At 41.3% G+C, this 22,730-nt stretch overlaps 2 protein-coding genes and 1 gene segment (V, D, J or C); all 3 read left to right on the top strand.

Moving 5' to 3' along the window:
- Positions 1 to 767: 767 nt before the first annotated feature.
- Positions 768 to 11,909, top strand: LOC131132662 (transcription factor 7-like 1-B). Of its 2 annotated transcripts, none has more exons than XM_058078503.1 (8): positions 768 to 846; positions 3,358 to 3,807; positions 4,174 to 4,244; positions 8,536 to 8,610; positions 8,690 to 8,852; positions 9,024 to 9,131; positions 10,391 to 10,482; positions 11,705 to 11,909. In XM_058078503.1, the coding sequence occupies exons 2-8, from the start codon at positions 3,394 to 3,396 to the stop codon at positions 11,775 to 11,777; spliced, it is 996 nt and encodes a 331-aa protein (XP_057934486.1). In that variant the 5' UTR covers positions 768 to 846; positions 3,358 to 3,393; the 3' UTR covers positions 11,778 to 11,909. The 2 variants fall into 2 exon arrangements, with proteins under 2 accessions (XP_057934486.1, XP_057934485.1); XM_058078502.1 differs by having other exon boundaries at positions 10,391 to 10,439; positions 11,705 to 11,869.
- Positions 11,910 to 13,737: 1,828 nt separating this feature from the next.
- LOC131132376 (immunoglobulin lambda variable 2-18-like) lies at positions 13,738 to 14,351 on the top strand. The segment is given in 2 exon segments: positions 13,738 to 13,957; positions 14,029 to 14,351. Coding segments are annotated over 2 exon segments (357 nt in total).
- A 295-nt stretch (positions 14,352 to 14,646) lies between these two features.
- Positions 14,647 to 22,397, top strand: LOC131132377 (M1-specific T cell receptor beta chain-like). The gene is made up of 6 exons (XM_058077968.1): positions 14,647 to 14,951; positions 15,047 to 15,403; positions 17,423 to 17,479; positions 21,155 to 21,502; positions 21,573 to 21,602; positions 21,670 to 22,397. The coding sequence occupies exons 1-6, from the start codon at positions 14,894 to 14,896 to the stop codon at positions 21,942 to 21,944; spliced, it is 1,125 nt and encodes a 374-aa protein (XP_057933951.1). The 5' UTR covers positions 14,647 to 14,893; the 3' UTR covers positions 21,945 to 22,397.
- The last annotated feature ends 333 nt before the right edge of the window (positions 22,398 to 22,730 follow it).

Here is a 22,730-nt window from a genome sequence, read left to right on the forward strand (position 1 = left end):
TTGAATCCATGTTAGCCTCCTAGCGAAACACATCATAAACACCGCTTAGTTTTCTTCTTCTACGGACTTCTTCTACGTTTCCCTAAGACCTCGCTGTAAATCAGCATGCGGTCACTGCCCTCTACAGGCCACACCTTGAACAGCAGCCCCAGTATTGCACAATCCATACGGCACTGCTGCCAACCACATTGAGTTTTTGCTGCCATCTGGTGGCCAAAAGGTTACACAACACACGCCTGGGAGGGCCCCTGTCTGTTTCAAACGTCATACAGTCAAAAGACAACCTTTAAACATCAAACCAACAGCGTACTTAAGTTTTTCTGTCCTAAATATTACAAAAGATGAACTATATTATTAGAACACGTTGTTCATCTTGACTCCTAAAATCTCCCTGAAAAGCAATCATATAAAATACTAAAATGAAAACTTTATTTTGGACATGAGTAATTATAATAACACACTTGCTTCATGAAACTGGACTAACTGGATTTTGGAATAATTGATGATTTTGTCAAAGAATAGATAATTAAGGTTTGAATTGAACACGTGTCGCATTCAGTGTTTTATTTATTTAAAGATGTGCTCAAAAAGGAAAAAAAAGGAGGAAAGCAAGACGCCCTTAAACACTGGGTGACCTGTACGGGGTCACATGATGTGTTTTTTTTTTAATGGTGTACTGCAGTGACAGTTACAAAATAGCCTCTTTGAACATAAAAGTTGTGTGATGACACAAAGCACAAAAGACTTTAAAGAGGCTTCCCGGAGCACTTTGGCTGACTTTTTGGGCCCCCCCACATATCGGTCAGGGTTGACTGCGCAGCACTGAGCTCAATGCCAGCAGAGTTGGTGAGTACCAATGTAGCAGGACACTTGATTTTAGACAACAATTATTACTACTACCAATAATCATTATAATGAATACACATACATTAATAAAAGCCATAATAATAGCCATGCATATTTAGTCAACAATATTATATATACTCATTACTCATATTAAAATAGCCTACTAAGATATAATAAGTTTACTGGTCTGGACCCGTGCAAGTAATCATGCAGCAAACGCTTGATTTTATTGATTAGCATTTTTATTTTTGTACAATAGAAAAGCTGTGACCTTAAGTAGACCATTTAGACATATGATTGACAGATGGTGGCAGCAGTTTGACCATTAAATAACCCGGATGACCGGGGTCATGTAGGTCAGCTAGCCTGCTACAGACCAGTTAGCATCCGATGGATGATTCTGTGGCATATAGCGAGCTTATGTCAGAATATATAATATTTGAAGAATAGAAAATATGGTACAAGAATGAAGAGTACAAGGACAGCATAGTAGGTCAATACTTGCCCCCCCCCCCCCCCCCCGATGTTCAGTGTATTTAAAAAAAAATGAAATAAAAATTGCAGAATAGATGATGCATTGGTGCCTAACTAATCTGAATAAAATGTCGGCATATGTTTTTGGCTCCAGGAAATAGAATGTCAGATATTTAGCTATGCATATTTCCGTCCGCTGAGGTTAGATTGATTGTCAATCAAACGAGTAGCTCTCTATTCATTCTATTTTTGTGTGTGTTTTTTTTTTTATGTTGTATAACCTGAGCCGATTCAAGTAACACAACCACTTCAAAGTCCGCTGAAACCGGCACCCAGGATTCCCATCCTGTCACTATTGTAACATAAGAAATAAACATGGCTACATTTGGACAATTTGACTCTTTTTGGGCCCATGGTGGTTTGTTGTATGAGATGTTTCATGGCCTTGCGGGTGCGAGGTCCACCAGGGCCTCCTTCTGGAGCCGCATGGCTTTTCGATTAGAGCAAGCGGGGATGACGACTGGTGGTGCTTTTTTTAAGAGACAGTTAAAGTCACGCTAGTGTTGTTGGGTTCATTCATATCTTGGATTCGGGATATGATCATGAGAATTTGGAAAACATTGGAAAACATTTTTAACATGAGGCCCGGGACAACAGTACAATCCTTGTGTTGTGCAATGTCACTATCAAATACATTTCAATCATTAAAATTATTTTTTTTAATGTGTTTTTCTAGTGCAGAGTTCAGATTAATATTAATAGTTAATAATAATGTTTTGTAATTAAAATGTCTCATTGAACAAATCATTTCTTTTACTTTTTATCATGGATTATTGTTGAAATATTAACCAAATAAACCAAATATCTGCACAGATGAGTGTTTTTGGCTACGGCGAAAATCTATGAAAATCATCATCATCATAATGGACTGTATTTATATAAGACTTAAGAAGTCCAAAACAATATTATGAAATACACACAAATAGTGTCATCAAATGCTTCACTTGTCCTTTTATTAGCTCATCAAATGTCATTAGAATCAATCCATTTCCTGCTCAAAGGGGTTTTTACTCAAGGAGCCAAGTTGGCGGACTAAAAGTTACTCCTGTGGAATAAACATGACGCAAAACCTGACGAGATTTCTCGCTCAGAAAACCAAACGTTTGGTGAGCACTAGATAATAATAATAATTTTTATAATTATAATTATAGTTATAATTTATCATCATTTTCTATAGCAGAAAATTCATTCATTCATTCATTTTCTACCGCTTTTCCTCACGAGGGTCGCGGGGGGTGCTGGAGCCTATCCCAGCTGTCTTCGGGCGAGAGGCGGGGTACACCCTGGACTGGTCGCCAGCCAATCACAGGGCACATATAGACAAACAACCATTCACACTCACATTCATACCTATGGACAATTTGGAGTGGCTAATTAACCTAGCATGTTTTTGGAATGTGGGAGGAAACCGGAGTACCCGGAGAAAACCCACGCATGCACGAGGAGAACATGCAAACTCCACACAGAGATGCCCGAGGGTGGAACTGAACCCTGGTCTCCTAGCTGTGAGGTCTGCGTGCTAACCACTCGACCACCGTGCCACCCTATAATAATAATAATAATAATAATAATAATAATAATAATAATAATAATAATAATAATAATAATAATAATAATAATAATAATAATAATAATAATAATAATAATAATAATAATAATAATAATAATAATAATAATAATAATAATAATAATGTTTCCAGACTGGCAGGATGAGGGTTCACTCTTGGCACTGACTTCAGCACCTTGGTGGGTTTGTTCCATAGAACAGTCTTTGAATGGTGGGTGGAGGCGGGGCCGCTAGCATACGCACAGTGCAGAGTAGTAGTACAAATGAAAGGAATGGATTGCAGTACAGGGTCATATATTTTTTCCTAGTAAGACACCCTCATAAACTCGTAGCGTTTGTGTGGTTAGAGCTAATTAGGTGTACCTAATAAAGTGCCTGCTTCCGTGCGCTAACTGGGAATGTGACGACAGGAGGTGTGAGGCGGTTGTGGTCTAGGAGTGGACAGCATGGATCATCTTCAAACGCTACTCACGGAAGAAGACATGAAGTGGGACAAGCTACTGGACAATGTCATCAAGTCGGCCGACGTCATCCTGTGGGGCACCACGCCCACCTACCCGCCTTACACCCCACCTTTGCAGCAGCAGCAGCAGCAGCCGCCGCCCACACCGCCGCCGCCACCGCATCCTAAAGACAATCCCGGGAATCTGGACTGCGGCAACCGTCCTCCTCACGAGCCGGCGGCGGACGAGAGCAAAACCTCGGCGGACTTCTCGCCCCTGGGGGACGCTCGCCAGCAGATGGGGACGTTGATGGAGACCTCACCCTGCATGGACGACGACCTGGCCAACGTTCTGGATGACTTCTGGTTGCCCGACTACCTGGCCAGCAATCAGGGGTCCATTAACATCCAAGACCAGGTAAGCCGACCCGGGTCCCAGGCAGACTGAAGCAGTCTGAGCAGGACTGTGCTCCCTTAAAGACGCATGGAACTTCAATACGCAGCATTGTGTTATTTAATACATTGCATTAAAAGATCTTTTATGGTCCTTCGGGGGGCGCTGCAGTGGGGTGGACGGGCGGGGTAAGGGGTCAAAAAGTGATATTGAACCCAAGAGAAACCTTAGAAAACTTTTGTTTTTTGAGGCCTACAGTGATATTTTTTTCCAGCGCCACCAAATCCCTGGCACCCACCCCCCTTGCCCCCTAAATGTGGGGCCCTCGGTTTAACGTTTAACCTGTAGATTAATGCAAAGTGTATTATGTCTTGGGTGTGTGTGCTGCAGGCAAACGATGCAATGGTGATGCCGCTGGCTGAAGATGCCAACCTGCCCATGGCTGGACGACACGCCACATTGCAAGTAACACTCACTTAAGGGTTCAATATGAGGGCGGGGGCATGCCGCCTTTTCTTTGGGGGCGGAACTAACGGAGGAAGTCTCATGAAGTAAGTGGGCTCCCGTGCATCACTCACTCCTTGGCAAAGTCAACTAGACTCTTAGTAACATCGCTTGGCTTCTTATTACACTTCTTATTTGACTTTGTTTACAAAACAGCGCGCTAGTGGTGCACCAAGCGTTAGCTTTCTAAATGACAGTTGAACTGTGTTACGTCATCTGTAACATCTGTAACGTTTATGGACGTTTCACCTTCTAAATAAGTTCTAGCATTATTAGAGCCCTCTAGATGTGATATAACATCCCTATGGTCACCTTTACACAGAGCCTGTTGGCTCATAAAAGTGTAACAATTGCAATCAATGGCAGATATTTTTGGACAATCACAAAAGAAAGTCAAAATTAACCACTTTGACAAAACTACATTTGTTATTTACAGACTGAAATGCCACATTTGCAAAATCAAGCTTACAGTTTTGGGTACACAAAATGAAAGTACTTACTGAGTAACCAATCTACCTAACCCTACTTTCTTCCTGAATTCTTCATTAGTTCTTCATTAGACTTCACTAACTACGGTATTTTTGTGTACCTTATTGGAAGTCTTTGGCTTCTATTTCAAATCCTTAACTTTAGAATACAGTAAATGATTGGAGCTAACTGACTAGTGTGATGATGTTTATGCCTGCACATTAGAGGTGAGCAGTGATTTTATTTTATTTTATTTTATTTTATTTTATTTTATTTTATTTTATTTTATTTTATTTTATTTTATTTTATTTTATTTTATTTTATTTTATTTTATTTTTTATTTTATTTTATTATTCAATAATTTTATTATTTATTTTTTATTATTTTTAATATTACATTATATTTTATATTATTTTATTTTAATTGTACATTATTTTTATTTTATATTCATTCATTCATTCATTCATTTTGTACCGCTTTTTCCTCACGAGGGGGTGCTGGAGCCTATCCCAGCTGTATTTATTTTTATTTTTATTTTTATTTTTATTTTTACTTTTACTTTTACTTTTACTTTTACTTTTACTTTTACTTTTACTTTTACTTTTACTTTTACTTTTACTTTTACTTTTACTTTTACTTTTACTTTTACTTTTACTTTTACTTTTATTTTTACTTTTACTTTTACTTTTATTTTTACTTTTACTTTTACTTTTATTTTTATTTTTATTTTTATTTTTATTTTTATTTTTATTTTTATTTTTATTTTTATTATTCAATTATTCAATTATTCAATATTATTTTTTTTCATTATTATTTTTTTCATTATTATTTTTTTCATTATTATTTTAATATTATATTATATTTTATATTATTTTATTTTAATTTTATATTAATTTATTTATTATTATTTTATATTCATTCATTCATTCATTTTCTACCGCTTTTTTGTCATGAGGGGGTGCTGGAGCCCATCCCAGCTGTCTAATATAATATAATATAATATAATATAATATAATATAATATAATATAATATAATATAATATAATATAATATAATATAATATAATATAATATAATATAATATAATATAATATAATATAATATAATATAATATAATATAATATAATATAATATAATATAATATAATATAATATAATATATGATAATATATGATAATATATGATAATATATGATATGATATGATATGATATGATATGATATGATATGATATGATATGATATGATATGATATGATATGATATGATATTATATGATATTATATGATATTATATTATATTATATTATATTATATTATATTATATTATATTAATATATTATATTATAAATATTATTATTTATATTTATATTTTTATTATATTTTATATTATATTATAGTATATTATAGTATATTATTAATTCATTCATTCATTCATTTTCTACCGCTTTTTCCTCACGAGGGTTGCGGGGGGTGCTGGTGCCTATCCCATATCATATCATATCATATCATATCATATCATATCATATCATATCATATCATATTATATTTCATTCCTTCATTCATTCATTCATTTTCTACTGCTTTTCCTCACAAGGGTCGCGGGGGTGCTGGAGCCTATCCCAGCTGTCTATATTATATTATATTATATTATATTATATTATATTATATTATATTATATTATATTATATTATATTATATTATATTATATTATATTATATTATATTATATTATATTATATTATATTATATTATATTATATTATATTATATTATATTATATTATATTATATTATATTATATTATATTATATTATATTATATTATATTTTATTTTATTTTATTATATTTTATTATATTTTATTATATTTTATTATATTTTATTATATTTTATTATATTATTATTATATTATTATTATATTATTATTATATTATTATTATATTATTATTATATTATTATATTATTATTATATTATTATATTATATTATATATTATAATATATAATATATATATTATATAATATATTATATAATATATTATATAATATTATATTATATTATAATATATTATATTTATATTATATTCATTCATTCTCTACCGCTTTTTCCTAATGAGGGGGTGCTGGAGCCTATCCCAGCTGTCTTATATTATATTATATTATATTATATTATATTATATTATATTATATTATATTATATTATATTATATTATATTATATTATATTATATTATATTATATTATATTATATTATATTATATTATATTATATTATATTATATTATATTATATTATATTATATTATATTATATTATATTATATTATATTATATTATTAATATTATAATTATTATTAATATTATAATTATTATTAATATTATAATTATTATTAATACTATTATTATTATTAATACTATTATTTATATTCATATTTTTATTTTTATTATATATTATATTATATCATATCATATATCATATTATTATTCATTCATTCATTTTCTACCGCTTTTTCCTCACGAGGGTCGCGGGGGGTGCTGGTGCCTATCCCATATTATATGATATGATATGATATATGATCATATCATATCATATCATATCATATCATATATCATATTATATTATATTATATTCATTCATTCATTCATTCATTTTCTACCGCTTTTCCTCAAGGGTCGCGGGGGTGCTGGAGCCTATATTATATTATATTATATTATATTATATTATATTATATTATATTATATTATATTATATTATATTATATTATATTATATTATATTATATTATATTATATTATATTATATTATATTATATTATATTATATTATATTATATTATATTATATTATATTATATTATATTATATTATATTATATTATATTATATTATATTATATTATATTATATTATATTATATTATATTATATTATATTATATTATATTATATTATATTATATTATATTATATTATATTATATATTTATATAATTATATTTATATTATATTATATTATATTATATTATATTATATTATATTATATTATATTATATTATATTATATTATATTATATTATATCCTATCCTTTTCAGGAAATTGATCATAGTCGGGTCTGGAAGCAACTAACAGCAATAAATGAGGGATTACTGCAGTAGTAGTAGTAGCCGTTTTCAGAGCACATGGACTAGACCAAATGCCAAAAAGAAACAACGTGATACTTTGATACTTTGGCCGCCATGACCTGCGCCAAGTACGCCTACGCCTAGTACCAGACCACACGAGTACCAGGCTTATTTTATTTTATTTTATTTTATTTTATTTTATTTTATTTTATTTTAGTTTAGTTTAGTTTAGTTTAGTTTAGTTTAGTTTAGTTTAGTTTAGTTTAGTTTAGTTTAGTTTAGTTTAGTTTAGTTTAGTTTAGTTTAGTTTAGTTTAGTTTAGTTTAGTTTAGTTTAGTTTAGTTTAGTTTAGTTTAGTTTAGTTTAGTTTAGTTTAGTTTAGTTTAGTTTATTATTTTATTTTATTACCAGACCACACGAGTACCAGGCTTATTTATGTCTAAAATGGCCAAGTTTCTGTTAAGTCTCGTATATTAGGTACTACTATAGGGGTGTTATTTCATGTGTCGGTCTCTAACAATGTGAAAAACTGTATTAGGAAATTTGTTCTCCTATGAGAATCCTACTTAGCAGAGATTGACTTGTCACGGTGGGATGTGGGGCCAATTAAGCGCACTAAAGGAGGGGTTTGTGTATTTGCGTGGTGTTATCTAATGCCTGCGTTGTGTCTTGATGGAGGTAGTAACGGCGAGATGATGTGCGTGGCGACGTCTCCCACTGACACTTTTGATCTTGCCACCAATTCATCCCAAAGCATGTAAGTGTCTGCGCTAAAATCCTGCTCTTGCCGTCAATCCAAAAGTGACGAGCCCCCCACCCCCTCCATGGTCACTTAGAAGTCAGTGCTACAAGAACATCAACCAGCAGGACGGAGAGCGGCCGTACATCAAGAAGCCACCCAACGCCTTCATGCTGTTCAGGAAGGAGCAAAGCCCCAACGTGGTCGCCCAGTTCAACATCACTAACTCTGCCGCCGTCAATAAAATCCTAGGAAAGATGGTAAGTCCGATGCCCGGCACGATGCCCGGCACGATGCCCGACTAGCGGCCAGCTAATGCTAAACTATGTTAAGGGTGTTGATCTTCACGGGCCACACCCTCCCTCAGTATCAGCACGTGCGCTTATGCCATATTGAAATATCGTGGTCGGTGTGCTCTCTGGTGTCCACAGTGGAAATCTCTGCCAAAGAAGCTGCAAGCCAAGTACTACCAGCAAGCTGAAGAACACAAACTCATCCACAGCCTGCAGCACCCCAACTGGTCCTGCACAGAAAACTATGTGAGTTGGCGACATCAACAGTCTGTAAAGAAGCTTAGCAATGCTAACCCGACGAATCGCTGCCATGTTGTCATTTTTGCCGATCTTAATTTAGGCCTGAGTAGCGCTCAACAGCGAACTTCCATATGTCCAACCCAGGGGTCGGCAACCTTTACTATCAAGAGCCTGACCTCTGGGGGGTACAAGATTAAAAATCGCTCAAAATTACAAAATTACGGAAGGGGACAAAGCATGAAGTTCATCATCGCCTCTCTGTGAGATATGAACAAATAAGAATAAATAATCCATCTTAATCAGGGCTGCACGATGGTCGAGTGGTTAGCGCGCAGACCTCACAGCTAGGAGACAAGGGTTCAATTCCACCCTCGGCCATCTCTGTGTGGAGTTTGCATGTTCTCCCCGTGCATGCGTGGGTTTTCTCCGGGTACTCGGGTTTCCTCCCACATTCCAAAAACATGCTAGGTTAATTAGCCACTCCAAATTGTCCATAGGTATGAATGTGAGTGTGAATGGTTGTTTGTCTATATGTGCCCTGGGATTGGCTGGCCACCAGACAGCTGGGATAGGCTCCAGCACCCTCATGATGATAAACAGTAGAAAATTAATGAAGGAATGAATAATATTAATATGAGGCTGCACGGTGGTCGAGTGGTTAGCACGCAGGCCTCGCAGCTAGGACACCCGAGTTCAATTCCACCAATTGCATGTTCTCCCCGTGCATGCGTGGGTTTTCTCCGGGTACTCCGGTTTCCTCCCACATTCCAAAAAAAACATGCTAGGTTAATTAGCCACTCCAAATTGTCCATAGGTATGAATGTGAGTGTGAATGGTTGTTTGTCTATATGTGCCCTGTGATTGGCTGGCCACCAGTCCAGGGTGGACCCCGCCTCTCGCCCCAAGACAGCTGGGATAGGCTCCAGCACCCCCGCGACCCTCGTGAGGAAAAGCGGTAGAAAATGAATGAATGAATGTTAATCAATATTTGTGCACTGTGAAAACCTGCCAATGTACGCGCTGTCGGGATGGCTGGTAGTATTTTTGTACTCGGGCTACTACTTTATCATGATAGTTTAACATTCCCTTCCATTTGGTATCCATACTTTAATCACAGCGAGGATTAATGCATTCATGTTTTGCTTTTTCTTGGGCTTTTAGCCGCTTTTTTTAATAACATTAATTCCAAAAGCCGCCACACGGGGCAGCGTTGTGCGAGTCTCCGACGATACCGTCATCCTAACAAGTGACTTTGTGTGTCGTAGGGCAAAAAGAGGAAGCGGGATCGGGGAAAGCAAAGCGCCATTGTCTCAGGTATGACGAGTCAACTGATGGCAGTCATCGGCCACAACATTAGGTACACCTGTGGGTAGCATCTTTGTTGTCAACAAACATCTTGTCAATAATAGAGGATAGTCAGTGTACAGCTTGTATGCACCTAAGTAAGCTATCAGAGGGGGTGTAGGGTGTCGGGTCTGCTGATGGGGGTGCTGTCCTTGGGTCCCTTCGACCCGGCCGGCTGGGGGTTGCTCCCTTTGATGTGGGGGTCCGACAGAGTTGGGGGGCCCGGGTGCTGGTCCCCCGATGGCACAGCCTGTGGCTCCTCCTGGATGGCCCCAAAGGTGGCGTTTCCTTGATCCACAGTGCCATGCCATGTGTGTGTGTGTGTCTAGTATGGAGGGTGGGAGGGCGGGGCTTCCTTTGTAATTGTTTTCTTTTTAATTGTGGTAATTGTTTTTAATTCTGTAAAGCACTTTGTGTTGCATGTCTTTGCAGGAAAAGTGCTATACAAATAAAGTTGATTTGAACAATTATTATTATCCAGCATTATTATTATAGGCTGCATGGCGGTCGAGTGGTTAGCGCGCTGACCTCACAGCGAGGAGACCAGGGTTCAATTCCACTCTCGGCCATCTCTGTGTGGAGTTTGCATGTTCTCCCCGTGCATGTGTGGGTTTTCTCCGGGTACTCCGGTTTCCTCCCACATTCCAAAAACATGCTTGGTTAATTAGCCACTCCAAATTGTCCATAGGTATGAATGTGAGTGTGAATGGTTGTTTGTCTATATGTGCCCTGTGATTGGCTGGCCACCAGTCCAGGGTGTACCCCGCCTCTCGCCCCAAGACAGCTGGGATAGGCTCCAGCACCCCCGCAACCCTCGTGAGGAAAAAGCGGTAGAAAATGAATGAATGAATGCACGGCGGTCGAGTGGTTAGCGCGCAGACCTCACAGCTAGGACACCAGGGTTCAATTCCACCCTCGGCTATCTCTGTGTGGAGTTTGCATGTTCTCCCCGTGCATGCGTGGGTTTTCCTCCCACATTCCAAAAACATGCTAGGTTAATTGGCTAATTCCAAATTGTCCATAGGTATGAATGAGTGTGAATGGTTGTTTGTCTATATGTGCCCTGTGTTTGGCTGGCCACTTGTCCAAGGTGTACCCCGCCTCGGTAGAAAATGAATGAATTATTATAGAGTTGGTTGGAGGCGGACTTGGCAGGGGTACCTAATGCAGTGGCCATTGTGTGTTACGTTGTCATACACGTTGTCATACCTGAACACGCATCTACTCCATTGCAGCGTCTGCACAGGAGCCTTTGGAGGAGCGGCCATGCTCCAGCGGCCCGTCCTCACTGGATGGAACAAAAGATGAGGAGGAGACTCCGCAGTCACAGTGTGGGGGGGCTGGTGGACGGGCTGTCTTCGGTGCTGCTCTGTGTGAAAGGACAACATGATCTCATCAGGAAAGAATGAATGGAAATGATTAAAGTTGTTGTTAAACAAAAAAAACTCAAAACATTCATTTTCTAACACTAATGGAATGTGAACGTATTGCGATTGTTATAAATCTTTTAAAAGTCAAAATCCAGTAATGACCAGTAGAGTCTAAAAGCAGACTTAGCTATTCCATAACCACAACCCAAAACCGAGGCACTCACATGACACGTGCTCACGCTGACCCCGCCCACATGCGCTGCAGGTATTTAGTAGACGTGACAGCCGCATGAGATGAGCACAAAGTCATGGTGGTGCTCCGGTTCCTCGGCATTGCTGCCAGCATTGCTCTGCTCTCAGGTACCAACGGACACACGCTGCCTGTACGACATCTTCTCTCGGTGCTGGAATAAGCCCACCTTCTTCTGTATCTTCTCACCAGGAGAGAAAGTCCAGCAGACTCCCACCGACATGTTCAAGGAAATGGGACAGACGGCCACTCTCCAGTGTTCTCACAGCGTTCAGAGCTACGACCAGATCCTCTGGTACAAGAACGTAGACATGCAGATGGACCTCCTGGGGTACATGTATTACTCCAATCCGACCGTGGAGAAGGGTGTGGACGTGGAGATCAAAGGGGGCGCCTCGGCGAACACAATGTGCCATCTGATCATCCCAAAGCTCACCCTGAACAGCAGTGCACTTTATTACTGTGCAGCTATCTACCACGGTGTAGCACCATGCCGTCTCCCCGTGTCAGAAACCTAATAACACCCCCCCCCCCCCGCAACCTCACACCTGGTTGCAACCATTCCCTGCACAGTATTTATTACAATGGGAGGTTCCTCCGGTGGTTCAACCCACAGATGTTGCAGCATGGTGAGGAGGCGCTGACTTTAGATCAGAGGTTCAAACACCGCACGACACCAGTTTGAGGCCCCCGCCTTGATATGAAAGTTTAATGTTAGTGCGGCCCGCGCAAGTTTGATATGGATGCTGTATGGTATCATGTACCCAGAAAAAATTATTACATTTGATTCATGTTCATGTTAAAGGTTAAATAACTGTTAATAGTTATCCTCCCTATCCGTGTGGAAGTGGTAAGTTTTGGGCTATTTAAGTTTAAAGGAAATAACTTGAAGGCTACCGTTTAGGTCGCTAGCTCTCCGGTTTGCGAGTTAGCATGTGTCTCAAGACCCTGCAGTTGCGCAATATGTTGTAAATAAAAAGAGTATAAATGTGACTATAGTCGTGTTTTGTCATGTCTACAGGGCTCTAATAATGCTTTGTTCATTTTAATCTGAAAAAAAATCATTTGTCTACCCACCAACTATATGTGCTTTCTTAACTTTTTATTATTTGCTGTTTTATTATATTTATTACTGATTGATTTTCTTTATTCTTGATTTGTTTATTTATTTTTCATCTTATTTTGTGTAGAAAAATAAAAAATAAGATATTTGAGAACAGTGGCAGAGCTTTTATTGTAGAAAATCGGAACCAAAGCAAAGTTTATTCATTTTTCTGTTTTTAATAAATGCGTTTTTTTTTTTTTTTTAGAAAACCTGATGCGGCCCAGCCTTGCCCAGACCCTAGCTCCAGTGGCCCCCAGGTCAATTGAGTTTGAGACCCCTGCTTTAGATAAAGTGTAGTAGCCATGAAGGCAAGCTGCTGCATGCTGACCATTCCCAAATGCAGCTACTGCCATTTTGTGAAGTTCATGAATAAAAAAATACATCAGGAGCCATGTTTTTTTTTACTTTACGCGCTAATTCGACAGGTTGCGGTTACAAAGAGGCATTCATGCGACCATTTTCGGTGATAGTAAATCCAAGCGGTTGGAACTCAAACCTAAATCAGCACTTAATACGAGACCGTAACCAAAATAGCTTTTTAACATGTTGGCCCCAAGTGAAGGTCTATGATTAGGATTTGTGTGGTCTTCCGTTGTGATGACGAACCCGCCTCTGGTCCAATGTTTTGAAGCAGAAGTAGCCCCTCCCACATGCTGCTCTGTGAGAGCCGACATTAAAAGCTGAAGAACATCTCCGTTTGAGAAGCTTTTCTGGTTTGATGGAAAGAAAATGATGTGCTTGGTTCTGGTGTTGTCTTGGCCAGGTACTTGACGGTGGAGATGCTGTTTATCGTACTACTCTGTGCTCATCTTGGTTCTCCGTGTTGTTGTCCAGGTGTCTGCTGGGGCTTGGAAGTGCATCAGTCTCCTCCTCAGGTCCTCGCAAAAAGTTCTGACAATGTCCAGATCTTCTGCAGCCACAATCGCAGTGACTATCGAGTGATGCTCTGGTACCAGGTTCCTCCCTCAGACACGAGCATGAAACTGGTTGGAATATTGTCCTTCAAGGATGCTATTCTGGAGAAGCCGTATAAAAAAGATTTTAGTATATCAGGAGATCTGAGCGGGAACAGCGCAAAGAAGGCTTCTCTGACTATCCGGGGTTTACAAGCGCAGCACGGCGCAGCGTATTACTGCGCAGCCAGAGAAGCACGCTGACACAAGCAAGCACCAAATTTGACAAAAAGTCAACATAATCTTGATCTATTTGTGGTTTCCGATACGCACCTGCCTCTGAGCTTTTATTTCCGCTTTATGGAAGCTAACCTCCATAACAGTCAACGGTCTGGATCGAAGCTAACTCCCTAACAGTCAACGGTCTGGATCCAAATTCATTGATGTCTGACCTCTAAACACAAGGTCGTTGGGCGTGAGAGGACAAGCAGGACAAATATAAGACACAAGTAGGAACACAATGATTGGATTGGATCAGGATGGGACTGATGAACCGAGAGCTGATTGGCTGCAAGAGGGAATCTTCAACTTCAATCTTCAACCTCAACAGAAGACAAGGATGTGATTGGCCGGGAGACAGGAAGGACGTTGGAGGACAACAAAAGGCCACATGATGGGACAACAAAAACAAGCAAACAGCGCCCCCTTCCTCTGTTGCCGATGGAGTGACTTCCTGTGTGACTTCCTGCCCCTCCTTGCCAGACACAAGCGGCCACAAAGAACCTGTTTTGGTGGCCACGTTCAACATGAAGCCTCAGTCTTCATCCCTCATGGTCTTCTTCACCAATGTCCTCTGCATGACAGGTAAGGCTGCACCTGCCGGATCCCGAATGTTTTTATGTCTCTTAAGAGACCTCTACTTGTGACGTCGTGTCTTCAATACCTTGGTGTCTTCTCAGGAGTCCAGCTGAGCCCAGACAAAGCGGTCTTCCAGGCGCCTCACGGAGTCTTCAGGCAAGAGAACGACCAAGTGACACTAAGTTTCCGCCACCAGATCCAGAACTACGACACCATCCTGTGGTACCGGCGCTTGGCCGGCACCGCCGCCCTGGAGTTGATCGCCTTGGTGAACTACAAGGAGCCCTCAGTGGTGGGGCACTTGAGGAGCCGCTTCAACGTGAGTGGCGACGGTGAGAAGATGGCTCACCTTCACATCCTCAAACCGATACGCAATGCTGACAGCGGCCAGTATTTTGGTGCGACAAGTACCCACAGTCGTAAAGACCACTACGCTAGCGCACAAAAACCCTCCAGAAGATAAGAGAACAAAAGGAAACCACTGACACTCAAAAGTCAAATACACTGCTGGGGTTGTGGTTTCCTCCATCCATACTACCGGTGTGGTGTTCCCCAGGGTTCCATCCTAGGGCCCGTCTACTTCTCATTGTTGATGCAGATTATGATTATGATATCCCTAGCGCCCTCCTCATGGCACTTTACTCACTATCTTCATCCTTCTCCATCTGAGTGCGGCTATGGACATCTCTCATCTCCATCTGAGTGCGGCTATGGACATCCCTCATCTCCATCCGAGTGCGGCTATGGACATCCCTCATCTCCATCCGAGTGCGGCTATGGACATCCCTCATCTCCATCTGAGTGCGGCTATAGACACCCCTCATCTCATGACTATCCGCCATCCATATCAGTCACGACTTAGTTTCATTATCTCTCAGCCTGAAGTCCGGTCATCCGCATCACTTTGGGCGTGCCTCAAGGCTGTGTCCTGGGGCCCCTCATCATCTACCTCCTACATTTGGTGAAATAATGTCCATTGTATTGCTTTGTGGATAACACCCAGCTCATCCCGGTTTCATCCCCTCTGCTCCCAAACTCCCAAAGTCACTCCCACCAGACCAGTTCCAGACCCAAAAGCCACTTGTTCAGGACTTCTACTGGGATTTGACTTTCCCATTCTTAAATAAGTGGATTGCTCTTGTGTCCAATAATAAAGCCTCTTTCATAGATCAAATATTCTATAAGAACTAGGATGTGTCTTTCTTCAGTCTAGGTCAACTTCTGCTGTCAAAGTCAACCTCACCAAGACCTTCAGAATCCTGCTCAACGTGGCTTTGACAGTCTGGGCTTTTAGCTCCGTGGTTCATGCGCTCAAGTCGGATTGTTGCAGGCCTTCAGCGGGGGCCTGCAAGCTAGTTATAATACGACCCAAGTATCCACTGACAATGCTAAGCTATTATGCCATCATATGTTGTGCTATAACAGCATAGCATAGCATTATATGATGGGATGCTATGTTATGGTATGTTACGCAATGTCATAAGAAAGTCAGCCTGGAAGTACTCAGAGTGAAGATGCATGCAGTGATATGGAGCTGCACGGAGAGAGGGGGGGCATGAGAGTGGTGGTGGTGGGCGGGGATGGAAAACCATGAAAAAAAACTGCTGCGGGTTTTTGAGCAAAGCGTTCACACTGTGGGTACAGGGGGCCACGGTGATACAAGGCAACGGGGGGGCTGTACAAAAACCTCCTCCCATTAGATCCACTGTGTGCACCGCCGGGAGGGGGCCACATCTAACAGGATGGCACCGATTGATACACTGAAGTCACCATAAAGGAACAGACCACAGCCCAAATATTTGCAGAGCTTTTCATGCTAGTCTGGATGATTGGACTGCTTTTGGTGTTTTCAATGATGAGGACTTGGGACTTGATGAGGATGGCAACAGAGGTGAAGCCCTCTTTGGAAAAGGGACAAAAGATGGAAAAGTATCATGAAAGGTTTGGACTAGTACGGCCAAGTAGAACCACTGGGAACTACGGACACCCTGGACAAGGGACCAAAGGGATGATTTTGCTAAATGAGTCGGCTCCTACGAGGTTTTCTTTGGGAATTGAACAAGGAGAAGTGTTTTGGGTGAGGATGCCTTGCAATGATTTCCGGATGCTGAGCCACTGACACCGTGGGACATATGACGCCTACTTTGGCCGGGGTACAAAAGGGACCGTTCTCGGTGGGAAAGACCACACCGACTTTGGTGCCGGAACAGGGTTAACACTTCTTGGTGAGACAGCAGAACAAGTCCATGTTGGGAAGTTCAACGCTTCCTGAGTCTGACCAGCCAAAGTTGGAGAACGTGTGGTGGTGAAATGACTTCTTTAGAGCACAAAACAGTTGCCCTGTGACAAGGCTAACAGTTCCAGGTAAGTCATTGGAAGACATGTAAACGCTCCCAGAGTCCAACAAGAAATCTAACAAGAAAACGGTTTTCAATGAACAAAAGATCATCCTAGTTTGTTGCATGAGCCAACCACAGTGTGGAACAGTTATGACCAAGCATTCTTCGGCACAGGAACAAGGCTAACAGTTCTAGGTAAGACTCTGAAACAAGTCTGTGGAAGCAATGGAAAAGCTTCAAGAGCCTTTAAAGAAAACTCTTTTCAATGGAGTTCAAGTTGGGAAAAATAGAGTAGTGTTGTTAGCGTTACGAGAACACAGCACTGTGCCTACAGTACGGCTCTGAAGTTTACTTTGGTGCCGGAACAAGGCTAACAGTACTAGGTAGGACACCCAAACTCAAAAATGGAAGGAGAAAAGTCTTTTTGGTGGAGTTAAATTGGGGGAACAAAGTAGAATAGTTTGGTACACGAGACCACTACACTGGGACTACTAACTCTGAAGCTTTTCTTTGGTGCCGGAACAAGGTTAACAGTCCTAGGTAAGACACCAGAACTAGTCCATGTAAGGAATTTAAAGGCCTCCAGAGTCTGGAACTGTTTTTACATTGGAGGGGAAAAAAGAGTAGCGATGTTTGGTACACGAGACAACCGCACTGTGACCAGTTATGGCAATGAAGCTTTCTTTGGTGCCGGAACAAGGTTAACAGTCCTAGGTAAGACACCAAAACTATTGAGAATTTAGAGGAATCCTTAGTCTGGAACTGTTTTTACATTGGAGGGAAAAAATGAGCTTGTTGTTTGGTACACGAAAAAAAAGAGTAGCGATGTTTGGTGCACGAGACAACCGCACTGTGAATAACTACGCTGGCTATGAAGTTTACTTTGGTGGCGGAACAAGGTTAACAGTCCTAGGTAAGACACCAGAACTAGTCCATGTAAGGAATTTAAAGGCCTCCAGAGTCTGGAACTGTTTTTACATTGGAGGGGAAAAAAAGAGTAGCGATGTTTGGTACACGAGACAACCGCACTGTGAATAACTACGCTGGCAATGAAGCTTTCTTTGGTGGCGGAACAAGGTTAACAGTCCTAGGTAAGACACCAGAACTAGTCCATGTAAGGAATTTAGAGGAATCCTTCATGTCAAGGGGTTTTCTATCAAACAGTTCTAGGTAAGGTAGGTAGGTAAGGTCTTTGCGGGCGGTTGGGGTTACTGCTTGTGGTTCTTGTGAAGCTTTCTTTGGTGCAGGAACAAGGTTAATAGTCCTAGCTAAGACACCAGAACTAGTCCATGTAAGGAATTTAAATGCTTCCGGAATCTGGAACAGTTTTTAATGGAGTTCAAATTGGAGGGAAAAAAAAGAGTCGCTATGTTTGGTACACGAGACAACCGCACTGTGACCAGTTATGGCTATGAAGTTTACTTTGGTGGCGGAACAAGGTTAACAGTCCTAGGTAAGACACCAGAACTAGTCCATGTAAGGAATTTAAAGGCCTCCAGAGTCTGGAACTGTTTTTACATTGGAGGGAAAAAAAGAGCGTGTTGTTTGGTACATGAAAAAAAAAAGAGTCGCAATGTTTGGTACAAGAGACAACCGCACTGTGAATAACTACGCTGGCTATGAAGTTTACTTTGGTGGCGGAACAAGGTTAACAGTCCTAGGTAAGACACCAGAACTAGTCCATGTAAGGAATTTAGAGGAGTCCTTCATGTCAAGGGGTTTTCTATCAAACTAGAGTCTTTGCGGGCTGTTGGGGGTACTGCTTGTGGTTCTTGTGAAGCTTTCTTTGGTGCAGGAACAAGGTTGATAGTCCTAGCTAAGACACCAGAACTAGTCCATGTAAGGAATTTAAATGCTTCCGGAATCTGGAACTGTTTTTAATGGAGTTCAAATTGGAGGGAAAAAAAAGAGTCGCTATGTTTGGTACACGAGACAACCGCACTGTGACCAGTTATGGCGATGAAGTTTACTTTGGTGGCGGAACAAGGTTAACAGTCCTAGGTAAGACACCAGAACTAGTCCATGTAAGGAATTTAAAGTCCTCCAGAGTCTGGAACTGTTTTTACATTGGAGGGAAAAAAAGAGCGTGTTGTTTGGTACATGAAAAAAAAGAGTCGCAATGTTTGGTACACGAGACAACCGCACTGTGAATAACTACGATGAAGTTTACTTTGGTGGCGGAACAAGGCTAACAGTCCTAGGTAAGACACCAGAACTAGTCCATGTAAGGAATTTAGAGGACTCCTTCATGTCAAGGGGTTTTCTATCAAACTAGAGTCTTTGCGGGCTGTTGGGGGTACTGCTTGTGGTTCTTGTGAAGCTTCCTTCGGTGCAGGAACAAGGTTAGCAGTCCTAGCTAAGACCCCATCCAAAGCTTTCCAAGTCAAGTGGATTTCTGTGAAAGCGAAGTGAGGAATAAAGCGCAGCGTCGTGGCGGCTGGTCAACTGAAGGAAACGTGATTCCCGCAGGATGTCGGTGTTGCTACGACGTTAGTGTTCATGTTGACAAACGGTGGCCATATTAGCATGAGTACAGCAGGTGCAGGCGATGAGGCGGGTGCGGCGTGCATGGATGTTGCCTTCAAGGGGCTCAGACAGAAAGATAAGAGAGGCCAGCAGAGGAAAAAGAGCTTTCTGTCGTGGCTGCAAGGCTCTGTGCTCCTACAACCAAGCTTTTTTCGCCGCGGGGACCAAACTCAGCGTTTTAGGTAAGAAAAGCTGAGACCCAAATCCAAACGTGTCGGCTATGGACTCTTGGAAGCTATTTCAGTGGATGGAACGGACGTGTTGGTTGTTAAGGTTCCTGCTAAAGTACAAATACTTCTTGTTGAACTTTTCCCTCCTAAGCAGCAATCAAACATTTGGCTCTCAGCTTCTTTTTCATATCTGCTCATGGAAACTCTGGGCACGCCCGATAAAGTCTTCTTTAGGACATCATGTGACGGAAGCGGCACGCCGAGATGCCGCCTGTGACTTCTTTGTGTTTGCTTCACGTGTGGTAAACCAGCACAAACTGTCACACGTTTTGTCTTTTTGATATTGCATCAATGTGAGCAGCTCCGTGTCTACACGCGTACTTTGGCGGCGTGAGGGAAGAAAACGCCATGAAATACGCTGCTGGGGGTAAAACACACAAAAAAAAACAACACGTGGAAGTATACGGCTAAAATGGACGGCGAGGACGACGTTGAAATGTGCTAAATGAACTTGAAAATCATTCCGGCATATCTGCTCTTTTTATCTCCGTTACATGCTTCCTTGTCACAACATGAATGCATATGCGCATCTCTGCGGGTGGAGGCGGGGCCGCTAGAATACACAATATTTTTGGTGAAAGTAACGTTCAATCTCATGTCAAAATCATCCCCGACTAGTCAGCTGGCGGAGGACTATGGCGACAGGAAGTAGGTTAGGTTTACTTGGAATGAAATAGCCGTCAATGGTCGGGAAAGTTGGCTTGATTGACGGCTCTGAAATGGGAAAGGTGGACATCAGGTTTGTGGAAGACTCAAAGGCCCCAAATGAGGTGACCACCATGAAATTGTCTTTCCAAGAGCACACATGCTAGCATGCTAGCTTGATTGACGACTCCCGTGGAAAAGATGTGGTGTTTTCCGAAAAAGCTTCTTGGAGATGGACGTTCATCCACGACTAAATTGTAAAACATGTCCATCCATCTTCTAGTCTGCTTCTCCTAAAAGACGTATCCCAGCTTTGTGGGAAAGCCAAGCTGATGAAGGAGGCTTCCAGAAAGACGGCGGTTATGTTGGACTTGAGTGTTTTCCAGAAGATGTACGTCAGGATTGTAGTGCTTAGTGATGGTGCTAGAACTTTAGGACCACTCCTTTCTGTGTTTTCTCCAAACCTAAGAACCCGACCTGAACATCACGCCACCAAAGGTGACCTTGCTCAAACCTTCGCCACACGAGTGCAGCGACCACAAGGACGACGAGAAGAGGAAGACTTTGGTGTGCGTGGCCACCGGGTTCTATCCGGACCACGTCAGCGTGGTGTGGAAGATCAACCAGAAGGAGGTGAGCAGGGGCGTGGCCACAGACGCCCAGGCCCTGCGGAGCGGGGACCACTACAGCATCACCAGCAGGCTGAGGGTCCCGGCCGGCAGCTGGTTCGACTCCGACACGGAATTCACGTGCGTGGTCCGGTTCTTCAACGGGAACGAAACGGTCGACTATCCCGCGTCCGTCAACGGAGAGAAAGGTCAGTTCCGTTTCCCATCGTCAGCAATCGTCTTCCCTTCCTCACGTCGGCATCTTCTCCTTGCTTCCAGGCTGGGGGGAGGAAGGCGCCGTGACACGAGGTCTGTCCGCTCGCCTGAAAGCTTTCACACGCCTCGCTGCTTTCTAAACCTTCTCGTCCCGCTGCAGAAAACTTCCTGAAGATCTCGCAGAGCGCCAAACTCTCCTACAGCGTCCTCATCGCCAAGAGCTGCGTCTACGGCGCCTTCGTCTTCTTGCTGATCTGGAAGCTTCGGGTTGGTTGGACCCCATGCGGCCTTCTATCTGGCTTCAAACACAACAAGAGCATATTTATTTGGGGGATGTTCTATTTGGCCTCCTGGTTACTTCACGGGACCTGGAGGACATGCATGACATCATATGGACGCCGTATATGTATCATATCTTTCATTTACATTCACTAGTTACTCATCACTCAGCAACTGACCATACCACCTTTCTTAAAGCTACACACCACCTTTTTACCTCGCCTTCTCAGGTTCTGGGGGACGTTAGAGGTGTGGATCGTTCAATCTATGAGGTTCTGGGTGACTTTAGAGGCGTGGACCGTTCAATCTATGAGGTTGTGTGTGACTTTAGAGGTGTGGACCGTACAATCTATGAGGTTGTGTGTGACTTTAGAGGTGTGGACCGTACAATCTCTGAGGTTCTGGATGACTTTAGAGGTGTGGACCGTTCAATCTATGAGGTTCTGGATGACTTTAGAGGTGTGGACTGTTCAATCGCTGAGGTTCTGGTTGACTTTAGAGGTGTGGACCGTTCAATCTCGGATGTGTTGGGTGACTTTAGAGGCGTGGACCGTTCAATCTATGAGGTTCTGGATGACTTTAGAGGTGTGGACTGTTCAATCGCTGAGGTTCTGGTTGACTTTAGAGGCGTGGACCGTTCAATCTATGAGGTTCTGGATGACTTTAGAGGCGTGGACCGTTCAATCTCTGAGGTTGTGTGACTTTAGAGGCGTGGACCGTTCAATCTCTGAGGTTGTGTGTGACTTTAGAGGTGTGGAATGTTCAATCTTTGAGGTTGTGTGACTTTAGAGGTGTGGACCGTTCAATCTCTGAGGTTGTGTGACTTTAGAGGCGTGGACCGTTCAATCTCTGAGGTTGTGTGTGACTTTAGAGGTGTGGACCGTACAATCTCTGAGGTTCTGGATGACTTTAGAGGTGTGGACCGTTCAACCTATGAGGTTC

Source organism: Doryrhamphus excisus, chromosome 7 (assembly GCF_030265055.1).
Source record: "Doryrhamphus excisus isolate RoL2022-K1 chromosome 7, RoL_Dexc_1.0, whole genome shotgun sequence".
Taxonomy (NCBI): Eukaryota; Metazoa; Chordata; class Actinopteri; order Syngnathiformes; family Syngnathidae; genus Doryrhamphus; species Doryrhamphus excisus.